A 13,025-nucleotide genomic window follows, 5' to 3' on the forward strand; every position below is an offset into this window, starting at 1 on the left:
GCCCCGGCGGAAGTGACGGCCGCGCTTTCCGGGCCCGAGCCGGCCAATCCCCGCGGGGAAGCGCAGCCGCGCGCCTGCGCTCGGTCGCGCGAGGAAGGGCCGGGCCCGAGCCGCCTGGCAGGAGGCGGGGAGCGCCGCCGCCTCGCGGCGCGAAAGAAAGGCTTCGCGAGTCCCGTCCGACAGCCTCGCGGCGGGCGGGCGGCCGACGGCATCGGGTTACAGCCCGCGCCCTGCGAGCGCCGAACGCGGCGCGCATACGCCTGCCGGTGGCCGAAAACCCGCCCTGCCGCCGCGTGCGCGGCCCGTTGGTGAGGGCGGGCCGGGCTCTAAGCGGGAGCCGTCGCCTGCCGGCTGAGCTGCGGGCGAACGCGCCTTTCTGAAAGCAGTTGAATGGTCAGACCTTAGGAAGAGCAGCTCATCTCCCCGGACTCGTAGTCTGCCTTCGCGCGGTGTCTGCACCGTTAGCTTAAATCGAGTTGCTGTCGCGCCGTGACAGCAGGCAGCTTCTCCCACGTGCTGGCCGTACGATCCGGCCGCACTTTTCTACTAGGAACACCGCCAGCTCATGTCGGTCTGCTTTCCACAGCGTGCAGCACCGCCCTGATTCACCACAGCGCTCTGCTGCCCTTATCGTCGTTGCTCACCAGTAAATGTGCACTTAATCTTATAAAAAATTGAAAAAAATAAATGCAAAATGAGTAATGCAGTAACAGCAATGAATAATCGTGTTCTGCACACAGCAAGCTAGGGTCACAGCTTCATTTTGAAAGATTTTTTTTATCTTGTTTAGCTTTAACTTCTCTTGCATAATCACTTGAAGACAGCCTGTGCTTGTTATCATTTATATAACCCAAATTGTTTATTCACATATTTCTCTTTTCCTGTTGGAACATTTAGTCAATATGTTCCAAAAACTCAATGTTCTTCCTCTGTAAGTTCACGTTTTTGTGAAACAGTCCCTCTTTGCTGATGCGACAAACTTCAGTACACTTACCTAAAACCTGTTGATCCCCTCACCTCAAACTGGTTTTTCTTTTCCTAGGTACCCAAGCTTGTCTTCAGACAATCAGAGCAAAAGCAAAAAAAACAGCAAGGAGGAAGTGCTTTTGACTGGCAAAAAGTAAGGAAATACAAGTAATGTAAAAAAGGAAGATGATAGTGATGTGTAAGAGCCCACTTCTCATTCACACAGTTTATTTCAGATTTATTTCCAGAACAGGCCTAATCTATTAGTTGAAGGTAAGGAGAACAGTGACAGTGTTCAGTCATAAAACATCCTCTGAGTGCCATTTGATTCTTAGCTCTTGAATTACAGTGGGATTCAGCTTTCCTCTAAGACTGCAGTGTTTTCTGGCAGTGGTGCTGTATTACCTTTCTTGTGTGATATTTAATTATATGTATTTAAACATTAAAATGAAGTTCTGCATACAGTTGTTTTTCTCATCCCAATCGCTGAAGCATTAAATAAGTTTCAGCAGTTTAGGATTTCTTGATGCATTATTTTCTACTGTAAGATGCTTTCACTTCTTTTACTAGCTATATAATTGTTTTCTTTATGGTACAGTGGGATTAATTTAAGAATAGTGCATTTAATTTGTGAGCTTATTGAACTGAATAAACCTTCAATATGCAATCTGCAATTTTAAACTGAAATGAGGAAAATTCCTCTGACCAGAAGTTCTCAGAACAATCACAGACTCATGGAATGTCTTGGATTAGAAGGCACCTTACAAGTCATCTGGTTCCATCCCCTTGTGTTGGGAAGGATTGCCACCCACTCAGATCAACTTTGATCTGCTTTGAGCAGAGGACTGCACTAGGTAACCTCTCTAGGTCCCTTCCAGTATAAATTAACAGTCTCAAGGAACCATAGGATAAGTAGATTTATCACTGGGTAAGGACAGGGAATAACTTTGAACTGACTAAATAAGAGAAATGCTGCACTGTGAGAATAACACAAATTTCACTGATATAGTAGGGAATAAGCAGAAAAACTTCTCTAAACATTTTTTCTCAGCGAGAAAAAGATCAAACACACAGAGCTTGAAATGGTTAATGATGTCCTCCATCTCTTCCACACTGCCAATCTTTGAAAGACCCAGTCTTCCACCCAAACTTTACAACCAAAAACGGAAAAGAAATAAGGTATGTCACATCATTTGTATATTTTTTAAAGTGAATTGCTGTCATAAGTACACTTTGGATACAATGCAATGCTTTTTAGAATCTCTTTGCAATTCCAACTCTAGTTTATGAACTCTTAAACTACCTTAATTACGCTGTTGGAAAGAGTTGTGAAATTATAGACAACTCCCCATATCTGCTACTCAAACCAGAAGTGAATGTGGACAGTGAATAAGTGCCAAAAGCCTGAAAAAATCAAAGCTCAAATATAGTAGAAGGCAGTCATTCCAATAACTTGAGATGCCTAGGAAACCATTAGGATAGTCAGTCTGCAAGCATCCTTGTATACATTTCCTAGCTATTCAATAAACAACACAGTTAGCTTGCTGCTGACTATTTATGTTATGTCTGGAACACACCCTGCAAAACACAAAATGCCTTTAAGCTGAAGACAGGCCAGCTGCACAGGGGCTGAGAAGGCAGGAGGAGCTGAGGAGTGCGCCCACACCCAGTTCCTACACAGGCTCTCCAGCCAGCAGGTTGCCTGCATTGTGTTTCTCATTCACCAGGGCCTTGTTCTTAGGTCTAGTGGGAACTACTGCTTGTTAAGTGCTCTCATGTGCTGAAACACAGTTGTTTTTGCAAGATGTGAGAGTTGGAGGTGGGCTGATGGTTGTGACTCTAGTGCTATGTTATTATAAAGCTTAAGCCCAGCAAAACCAGTCCTCTTCAGTGATGTAATGCTTTTCCAGGCATCTCTTGCTGCTCACTGTGTTGCAGAATTCACAGGGAGCCATGCACACACAACCATCTGAATAGTAAGAGAAATCAAACCATAGATGAGTAAAAAGGAAACAGCTATGCGAGTGAGAAACTATTGTTTTGTACTTGCTGGAAAAGCAGTGCAAGGTAAAGTTGTAGTTACGTCAACATAACACAAGCATAATTTAGGATAGAGTTGTATGCAAGTAAAAATGGTTTTACTAAAAAGGTTGTATACTGTAGCAATTGGACAGATAAGTATAATAGGAAAGGTATTACAATAAAGTTGTGATGATAGAAGAAATGGCAAGATAGATACTATAAAGGAAGATTACTTACCCCTGTCAAAAGATTCAAGGTTTGCAAGGAAAAGCTTCACCAAGAAGGTCTCCAGAAAGGGCAGTCAGCCCTTAAATGAGATCTAAGAGAAGTGCAGCCAGGCTCCACTTCTTCCGGTCACACTGAAGGCTGAATTGCCTTCACCTGTGCTTCCAGGGCTGACCGCGTCCTTTCCCACGTGCTCAATTAGTGGTTCAGGCTGTGATTCAGCAGTTGTACATGAAGTACTTATAGCACAATTTTGCTAATGCCTTTTTTTTTTTTTGCTAATGCTAGCGATCAGATCTTTCTCTTCTTAACTGAGACTTGAGCACTGCTGACGATAGCCAATTCTGAACTTCGATGTGATGTAGAGTACTTAAAATAATGAGTTAACTTCTGTATTTTTAGGCTTACTGAAATACTATGGGTAAGAACTTTGAAGGAAGGCAGTTTACTGGCGAGATTAAATTCACACCACCATTATACAAACAACGCTATGAGTTTGTTAAAGATTTAGTAAGGAAATACAAACCAAAAAAGGTTGGTATGTTTTGTCTTCTTGTGTTATAAATGTAAAAAAAAAATAGCTAATATTAGGTACCTCTGGAGTGCAGGAAATGATTAGATAATCTGGTGACCTAATTAGATATCAATGCTACTGGAGAAGCTACTGTTAAAAACAAATTGCTTTAAGAGACATTTGATGATGTTTCTCAGGCATGAATATAATTTATTGTAAATTTATGGGCAGTAGGAAAATACAAAGAAGAAAACGTGTCTTAGCCTATCTAGGAGAGCAGGTAGCATTCTGGTCTTGATTTGACATTGAGGATTTTGGATCAATTGTCTGTCATTGTAGTGTTTTTTGTTTTGTTTTTAAACTTCTGGAGCTTTTAGGTTCGTGTACAGTATCGGATTTACATCATTCCTCACATGGATGCTCTTAATTGAGAAGTTCAGAGTGTAGAGTTATGATAGACCAACTTTTCTCCATCCTAAAGGTCTGGTCATCAACCACTCCTGCACTTTTGTTGTTTGAGGGCATATGCCTTCATAGACATTCTCTGGAGTTACTGGGGTGCTGTACATTTGCTTGTTTATAGCTGTAATATCAAAAGGCCTCACTTTAAAACATTTTGAAGAATTCTCATGTTTTGAAATACGTTGTAACTTTGTCTAGTTCATTTGAATAGTTGTGATTATTAATTATTTTATTACTAAAATGTTTTTGTTACAAATACAGAATATATTTATGGAAGTCTCAAATCATTTAATATGCAAATGCTCTATATTACTAATATCTATTTTACAGGTGGCAGATTTAGGATGTGCTGACTGTACACTTCTCTGGATGCTGAAATTCTGTGGTTGCGTTGAAGTGTTAGCTGGGCTAGATATCTGTGCAGCTGTGATGAAAGAGAAAATGTAAGCTTTGGAATTGTCTTAATTTAAGGTTTTTGTTTGATTTGACCTAGCGGCACGATTTATTAATAACAATTTCAAAATGAGGGTAAATGCAGAAATACCAGTTGGCAAATGTAGAGCAGTCCATTATTAATTGGTTTCAGTGCCAGCTGAATCAGATTTCCTGGGGGAATTGTTGGGCTGTAACATCACCTAATGCAGCATATGTCTGGGTCATGGCCCTGAAGGTGTCTGCCTCTGAGAAATATGCTGTTTGTAAAGGTATAGGAGCACTGTCTATAGTTTGTTATTCTGTTTATACTGGTATGTGACGTTACTGTTGTATGCAAGTCTGATCCTCCTTGAAATGAGCGTGTAACTGTGTCTTTTATGGGTCTTCATTTTTGATCACCTTATTGAAATGGGAGGTTGACTCAGTTTTGTGATTAAGAAAGCTCTACAACTTCTAACTCATGTGGCCCCTGAAGCACAGGGCAGATTTGGAGGAGCACCAAAGTCTCTCTTCAAAGCTAATTTGAACTGAAAGCTTAATATGGCTTCAGTAAATATGTAGTTTATAGATGCTGACATTGTCATTTGCTCTTTCTCAAGAATGAAGAAAACTAGCCTTTTTAAGTGTAGTGTTGATTTGCGTTTCGACTGATGTAGTTTTTCAGATCAAATTTTGCTTATATATTTTAGTTTTCAATCTCATTTATTTGAAAAAAAGTTTATACTTCAAAACTTTTCCCCAGACTCTGTAAAGCATGTGTAAAACAGAAGTACTGCATTTCTAGAGTTAAGCTACTATCAGAATTTACAGTATCTTCTTCGGGTAAGTGTCTTAAAAATAGTGTAAATTTTTGTAAAGGAGAAGGACAACTGTTGGATCAGCTCTGCACTTTGCATCCTATTGAACTATAAAAAAAGACTATAATGACTATAAAAAAGATGTGTATTAGGATTTTTTTTTCCCCTGTAAAATGACTTAACTTTTGGAGTTAAGTATTTAAGTAGGGTATTTGCTAGTAGAGTTGCATGCAAAATTTATCTGTCCTAACGTCCTTTTTGTGGTATTATGCCTTTAAACCTTTTTTTGGTTATTTTTTGAAGGCACAGGTTAACTCCTCTTCCTGCTGATTATTTGGAGCCATCTGAGCGATCCTTAACTGTGACTTTGCATCAAGGCTCAGTTGCTCATAAAGATCCCTGCATGCTTGGTTTTGACTTGGTAACGTGCATTGAACTGTGAGTATTAGACCAACACCAGATTTTTCTGAACTCATCAGGATTTACTTTAGAATTTTGTCTGTACTCCAGAGATACTTGATCAAGCCTCTTAATCAGAGAAGCAAAATGTAGCATTTTCTAAGTTCTGTCAAAATTAACTTAGTACTTAGTACTTAAGTGGTGCTACCATGTGGTGGCAAAAGGAGATGCATGGAGGAGTTAAAATGTAAGAGGAGGTCTTCTAAGACAAAAAAAAAAAAAAAGTTGAAGTTGCCAGTCAGCTATGCTAATGTTCCAGACCTACACTTAAAAGTAAAAAGTACAGATGTGTGTTCTTTCTTTGTTTTTAACAAACAGAAAGTTAAGAAAGTTAAAATGCAGTTACGTCTTCTTACAGATGTGTAAATTTACCTTTTTAGAATAGAGCACCTGCAAGAATCAGAACTAGAGAAGTTTCCTGAAGTGGTGTTTGGTTTCATGGCTCCAAGCATGGTTGTGATCAGTACTCCAAATTCAGAATTTAACGCATTGCTTCCAGGAGTGACTGTTTTCAGGCATCCAGACCACAAGTTTGAATGGGACCGAGCACAGTTTCAAAGTTGGTGAGTTTACTAAATATCATATGCAGACAGCTTTGAATACTAAGTATTGGGAAAGTGGAATGGCTAAACATGTTCACAGAGGTTTGTGCGTGTGATTTGCTGTCAAGAGTTTCATGCCAACCTATTTGGTGAATTGTTGCTTTGCTGTTTCATGTAGTTAAGCACATTCTCTTGGTTTTGTCTTTTGTGATAAGTTGGTTTGCTTTTTCTTTAACTGCTTTGGGAAAAATACTTACAACTTTTGTTTTTTATACATCATTACTACAGTTAATGTATTTGAAGTGTGAAGTATTAAAAATAAGCATTTTCTCATAATATTGCCCTGCTGTGCAAATGTTTCATGTAAATCTAAAAGTGTGCTCAGTAATGTATGGCATGTAACCAACGTGCTTGATTACTCTGGATCTTTCTGTAAGAGTATGCAAGCAGGTTTATGAAATAGTAAGTCCAGTAGCAGAGTGTGTTGACAAAAGTTAAGTATGGTTTACTGAATCATGGCACAATGGAAGAATTTTAACAAAACTCATAAACATGAGAGTATTGTGTGAGATATAACAGTAATTTCTGGTTGCCTAAATTTGTGACTGTAAATGATTCAGGCTTGGTAGGAATATGATCATCGCCGTGATCCAGCAAAAGCTTTTACAGTGCTTATCTTCAGGCACGTTCTCTCATCTGTGAGAATGCATCTTTATCACATGAAAAGACTGAATATGTGGTTAAGATCAGAACATGTTATCTATCTTAGGGCTCAAGGTACTGCTCAACGCTATGATTACTCAGTGGAATTCACAGGTGTAGGGAACCCCCCAGCAGGAATGGAAGACGTCGGGTTCTGTACCCAAATAGGTGTGTTTGTTAGAAAATATCCTCAAACTGGAGAACCTGTGCAGTGTGAGAAACCCACTGAAGCAGCTTACAAAACCGTAAGTATCCTTTTCTTCATTTAGGAGGACAAATATAATGTAAGACTTTATACAAACGGCCACTGAAGCTGTTCTTTCTGTTGTCTACTGTTGCTATCTGATCTTAGCTCTGGTTAACACACACCAATCAGCTCAGAAGTGTCTGAGTCCATGATTTTTGTATTTAATTGTATGAAGGCCCTTACCTTCCAGATAATTTACTAATTAGCAACATGGATAACAATTCTTATTTTACCAGACTGTTACCCCTATAATAAAGATTCTCCTTTGCTACAGTTACTCTGACGCTAAAATTGTTTCTCTAATCTTTTGTTATTTTATCAAGGCTGTAAAGATTGCTGATGCTGATTTAGCCTGTTTCAGGTACATGCAAAACAAAAAGCACGTGTATGAAAGAGTGTATTTTGGAGAATTGCACAGCCTTGTCAAATATATTGCCTTAAACCTTTTCCTAAAGTGGGATTGTCAGGACCTGTTTGCTGTTGGTCATGATCTCTAGCATTTGTTACACCCTAACCTCAGTGTTTTTAGGTAACCCATACTGGCTTTTTACAAAGGCATAAATTCTTATCCTGTAGTGTATGGGCAATTTTGGTTTACTGTTGTAGGGGTTTTTTAATTTTTTAAGCACAAAATGTCTTGTGTTTTGTTTGAAAGGTTTGTGTATATCTGGTTGGTTTTTGTTTTTCAGTCTTTCTTGGACTGATTGTTTTAGGTATATGTCATTCTGCGTGGCTGAGGGACGTTGGTCTCAGCAACTTGCTTCTGTGCTCTTATGTTGGTGAGGGGGAAAATGAGAATCCAAAATGAGATAGCAGGTTACCTTCTAAGATTATCATCTAATGCTGCGTTGTGCTATGTTGCACAAAACCTAATGTGTCTAAATGCCTTGTAGTATAATCAAAAGGATACTTGCCTTCAGAGTTAGCGTTAAGTAATAATGCAGACATACACTGATATTTTGTTTTCCCAAACTTACAAGGCCTTAAATTATTTCACTGAACATATTTTAACATTTCACTTCTTTGCTTAAGTATACAGGAGTAAGCATCCTGTAAAGTGAAATATATTTCAATTTTATAGGAATGTCTTTTGTAGTTTCCAAGCCATAAAGATGTTCTAAGCAGTTGAATCTTTACTCTCAGTTACTGTCCTTAAGAGAATTGTAAAGTGCTCTTTAATGCTCTACAGACAAATCTCGAAATAAATTCAAGTAACTGCCATATAGTGGAAATTGCTTTCATTATGGTATGTCATAGAATCTTATGTAGTGGGTTTTGACATCAATACCCTTTGAGTTTAAACAAGGGGAATGTTATATCTTGTTTCTTATGAAAAATGTGACTGTCAAATTTTTGTTATCATTCTGTGCAAATATATCAGCAGTTAAAGATCTAATCAGAAGGTAATAAATACTTACAGAGTCAAACTTCACAGAATCACAGGGTTGGAAGGGACCTCAAGGATCATGAATCTCCAACCCCCCTGCCATATGCAGGGCCACCAACCACCCCATTTAATATTAGACCAGATTGCCCAGGGCCCCATCCAGTCTGGCCTTGACCACCTCTAGAGAATGCTTCAGCAGAAGCATTGGTAGTGTTTTGTAAAAAGCACTTAATAGTAAGCTAATGAGAATGAAGTTGTCTACTTGATTTCTTTAACCTCTTGGGATGTAGACTCATAGCATCATAGACTGGTTTGGGTTGGAAGGGACCTTTAAGATCACCTAGTTCCAACCTCCTGCTATAGGCAGGGACAACTCCCTCTAGACCAGGTTGCTCAAAGCCCCATCCAGCCTGGCCTTGAGTGCTGCCAGGGAGAGGGCATTCAATACCTTGCTGGGCAACCTGTTCCCATGTCTCACCACCCTCACAGTACAGAATACCTCAGTATAAAACGCGTTCACTGATTTTGATGTCACAGTGTTGGTTTTGTTTTGTTTTTTTTTTAATGTTTGCTGCATCTGAGGACAAAATGCTTGCAATTGATTCTGAAAATAAAACAAAAGTCATATTTGCAACCTCAGATTCTGGAAGAATTTAGAACCTTCATATCTGGGAAACTGTCACCAGTGTCTCATGATCAGGAATGGGAGAAGTAAGGGAAGGATTGAAAGCATTAAGGAATTGCTGGGCTTTACCTGGCTATATCTATGAGTACAACTTGCAGGTACAAGATCTGTTATTATAACTATAAAAGTATTTATATATACTTATATAATAAGTATTATTATTATTTTTAGGTTATGTTAACTTTTCTAACAGCTGTTGCAGTGGCAACACATGAAATCAAGTCATACTGTGCACTTTTTCTGTATTTGGAAACGTAAAAAATGAAACAGGATTGAATCAAAATATGTTTGCATTCTGGAATTTTTTTGACAAGTTTTTACAGTCTGAATCTATGATAATAATAAGTGTTCTGTGTGTTCCTGCATGCTGTAAAGGTCTTCAAAGCAGTGTATCCGAGCCTTAAAGATGAGAAGTACCTGCAGAATGCAGTGGTCGGTGAAGTTATGTTCAGAGCACAAATCATTAAGCGAAGTCTGCTGGACCATTTACTGTCAGAACATGAAGAATATGACGATCCTACAGAGAGAAAATTGAAACCACAATGTTCAGTGAACTGTTTTTCAGAAGATTTTGAAACACTGGCTGTTGAAAAAAGCACGGAGCCGTTTGTCAGTGGAAATGTGGTTTATATACCTCTGAGAAAAATTTTTTCTTTTCCCAAAGTAAATCAACTCTGTGGCACTTTTGAGAAGTTTTGCAGGCTTATTACTGGCAAGGTCACACTGAACAGTGATTGTTCTGCTGTGATGCTTGATACTGAAAATGAAAATGAAGAGAATTAGATTGGTTTTCTTACTTCAAGTTCAGTGTAAGTAATGAAAGCAGTGATTTTAATAGCTGTAGATTGGTGTGTTCTGTATGCTAACTGGAACCATAAAATCATTCCTAAACTGCTCAGAATATATCTGCCAACTTTATTTTTTCCATGAATGCCAACCTGGCCCCAGTTTTGAAAACCTGCATTTTTGTGCCACCAGAGGTTGTTCAAGTCTGCGGTTTGTATCTCTTTCACAGTATCTTTGGTGGCTTGGAATGAGCAAGTATTAATGTAACTAATTTCATGCCTGTGAAAGATGTTTCACACCTTTCTGAAAAATTAAAAACCAACCAAAAAAGGTCTACGTACTGTTTCTTAGAGAGGATGGCTACATTATATCTTCTAAATTTTTGGAAGACGTGAAAAGAGACAGCTGTAATTCAGTGTATAAGTGGTTAATGACTCCTAATCCCCATTCTTTGTAAAACGGTTCATTTTTTTTTTTTTTTTTTTTAATGACAACTTTGACAAAGATAAATTCTTACATTTGTTCTTATGCCTTTTCTGGGGAAAATATGAAGAGCAACTACAGATGCTTGGCTGTATCTGTTTGGTGTTCCGTAGCACATGCATGTGTACTGAAATTGAAGAATATATTGCTTATCATACACAGACAACCTATTTGGAACAGATAAATTTAAACTGAAACTGCTTTTTTTTTTTTTTACTAAAAGAAGCTACACAATTTTGTGTGCCAGCTTTCCTGGTTTACATTTGCTTAAATCAGTGTTGAAGTCTTCTTTAAAGTATTGAATTAATGGTCTTTCTATGAGGTTAAGCCTCCCACAGGACTCATTATGCACAGCTTTTTGCTATCACATTGCACTTTTGATGATTATATATTCATAGTAGCACATTTAGACTTGACATTTGAAACTGGTGAACGTCAATTTTGCTGTCTGAAATCAGGATGATGAAAATAAGTTTATGAGAATCAGATGTTCTAAGTTGCATGTAGTGATGTTACCGACCAGGAGATGGCACATGCATCTGGAAACTTAACAACATCAGGTTGTTCAAGCAGATAAGTTCTTGACATTTTGATAAAAGATCCTGAAGCTGGTGTACGTTAGTCTTGGTGCTCCTTGGGATTAGGTTTGATAGACTTCAGTGTCAGCTGCTAGAATGTGCTAAAGCAACAAGCTTAGCTTAAATCTGGTGGGGAAGATGTAGCTGTTGCCCTATAAGGAGTTATAGATTACTGTGGACATGCTTTATTCTGGAAAAATATGGAGCCATGGTTAACTGTGGCAGGAACTTCCTGAATTAAAACACTTGAACACTATTAGTGTCACAAGGATTGTAGAAAAATTAACTAGCAAGTACAATAATGAACATCTTACTGATTTGGCAGGAAAAAAAAAAAAAAAAAAAAAAAAAGCACCTCAGTGAAAGCCATCTGAGTTACTTCTGCAATTCTGTGTTACTTAGGTGTAAAGGTGACACATTCAGTGTTGAGAGAGAGCTTAAATGAGAGCAGACCCAGAAGGAGCGTTCAGTGTGCTCTGGCATCAAAAACAAAAGAGAAAGTGAAGAAAGCACACAGGAAAAAAGAAGGTAGTAAAGAAAGCCAAGGCTGGCAAAAAAAAATACAATGGAGTACACAATATAAAGGAAATAACTTGACAGCTGTTGAATAAATTAGTAGGGATTGATTTTGGTTAGAATAGCTCAACAGAATGGTTTTGACCATTGTTTTAGATGCAAAGTGAGCAAGTACTACAAATCAATTATACAAATAGTGAACTTTTAGAAACAAAACAAAACCAAAATGTCTTGTTCAATGAGCCTGAAGGAGTTAATTGCCCATCTCCCCAGACTTGTTTCAAATAGACAGTATTGCTACTAAATTTTTGAACTGTTCAAGTCCTGTCACAGGCAGGTATGAAAGGTATAAGGCTCTGTGCTTGTTAACATGATTTTGATTAAGGAGGCTTGGATCATTATGTTGGATTGTGTATTAAGGCTAGTTATGGGTACTTTCCTGTTTTTTTTTTTTCTTCTATTTAAACTGAATAGAAGAAACACAGGCTTCTGAATGAGATTCTGTAATGACAAAAACTCTCATGCAAAGTCTTTGCATTTGCTTCCTAAAACACAAAATCACATCTTATGTAGTACTGTAAGCAAACAATTTGCTTGGAACACTGTCAAAATCAAATGCACTGCCACTAGCACATCTTAAACAAAGGTAGCAGAGGAACATTAGTAGATCAAAAGACAAGACTACCAAAAAAAAAAAAAAAAAAACAAAAAAAAAACCCCAGAGTAGTGCCATGTTTACAATTAAAATTGGTTATACAACTCTGAATTTGGACAAAACTTTCTTTGCTAACATGCTTGTATCTTTCCATTCACTTAAAAATGAACAAGTACTGTAACTTGATATGCTTTTAACAAGAACGGAATGGTAACAAGTGTTAAGAAATGCATTAAGAATGTTTGTCTTTCCCCTTCTTGCTGGTAGGTCCTGCTGTGCGGTCATACAAGGAGTTCAGTCAACTAATCCTTTGCTGACAGTCGTACTGGTTCAACAGGTAGGAAGAAGAAAGCAGGCAAGAATGAGCAGTTGGGTGTGGAGAAGGCAGAAAATTACTTACTAGCAAGAATTGAAGAAACTCATTTCTTAGCCATGCTCACCTTTCCCTCTGTTGTTTGTCCATATCAGAAGGTCCACAAAATATACCTGTGTGTTCACTAATAGCATTCACAGTTCTGGTGTTTCATATCTTTTTTTCTTTTTTCCCTTCAGAAAGAAAATTGT

General features: G+C 38.3%; 1 protein-coding gene across 6 annotated transcripts; it reads left to right on the plus strand.

Annotated features, from left to right (window-relative positions):
• The first annotated feature begins 270 nt into the window (after positions 1-270).
• HENMT1 (HEN methyltransferase 1) lies at positions 271-12,880 on the plus strand. Of its 6 annotated transcripts, none has more exons than XM_042819743.1 (10): positions 345-646; positions 1,043-1,120; positions 2,018-2,145; positions 3,616-3,747; positions 4,520-4,632; positions 5,725-5,859; positions 6,261-6,443; positions 7,192-7,369; positions 9,819-10,252; positions 12,729-12,880. In XM_042819743.1, exons 4-9 carry the CDS (start codon positions 3,631-3,633, stop codon positions 10,224-10,226), a joined length of 1,134 nt encoding a protein of 377 aa, XP_042675677.1. In that variant the 5' UTR covers positions 345-646; positions 1,043-1,120; positions 2,018-2,145; positions 3,616-3,630; the 3' UTR covers positions 10,227-10,252; positions 12,729-12,880. The 6 variants fall into 6 exon arrangements, with proteins under 6 accessions (XP_042675675.1, XP_042675677.1, XP_042675678.1 ...); XM_042819744.1 differs by lacking the exon at positions 12,729-12,880 and adding an exon at positions 11,693-11,812; XM_042819741.1 differs by lacking the exons at positions 345-646; positions 12,729-12,880 and adding an exon at positions 271-308 and having other exon boundaries at positions 9,819-10,765.
• Positions 12,881-13,025: the final 145 nt, after the last annotated feature.

Source organism: Centrocercus urophasianus, unplaced genomic scaffold, assembly GCF_019232065.1.
Source record: "Centrocercus urophasianus isolate 14NV4802_14NV808 unplaced genomic scaffold, USGS_Curo_1.0 seq_18, whole genome shotgun sequence".
NCBI classification, from domain to species: Eukaryota; Metazoa; Chordata; class Aves; order Galliformes; family Phasianidae; genus Centrocercus; species Centrocercus urophasianus.

Bases quoted from the DNA above. Each gene is read 5' to 3' on its own strand.
- HENMT1 (XM_042819741.1), top strand. From the start codon at position 3,631: ATGGGTAAGAACTTTGAAGGAAGGCAGTTTACTGGCGAGATTAAATTC. The intron at 5,860-6,260 runs GTGAGTATTAGA...TTACCTTTTTAG, and splicing joins TTGGTAACGTGCATTGAACT to AATAGAGCACCTGCAAGAAT. The intron at 7,370-9,818 runs GTAAGTATCCTT...CATGCTGTAAAG, and splicing joins CTGAAGCAGCTTACAAAACC to GTCTTCAAAGCAGTGTATCC.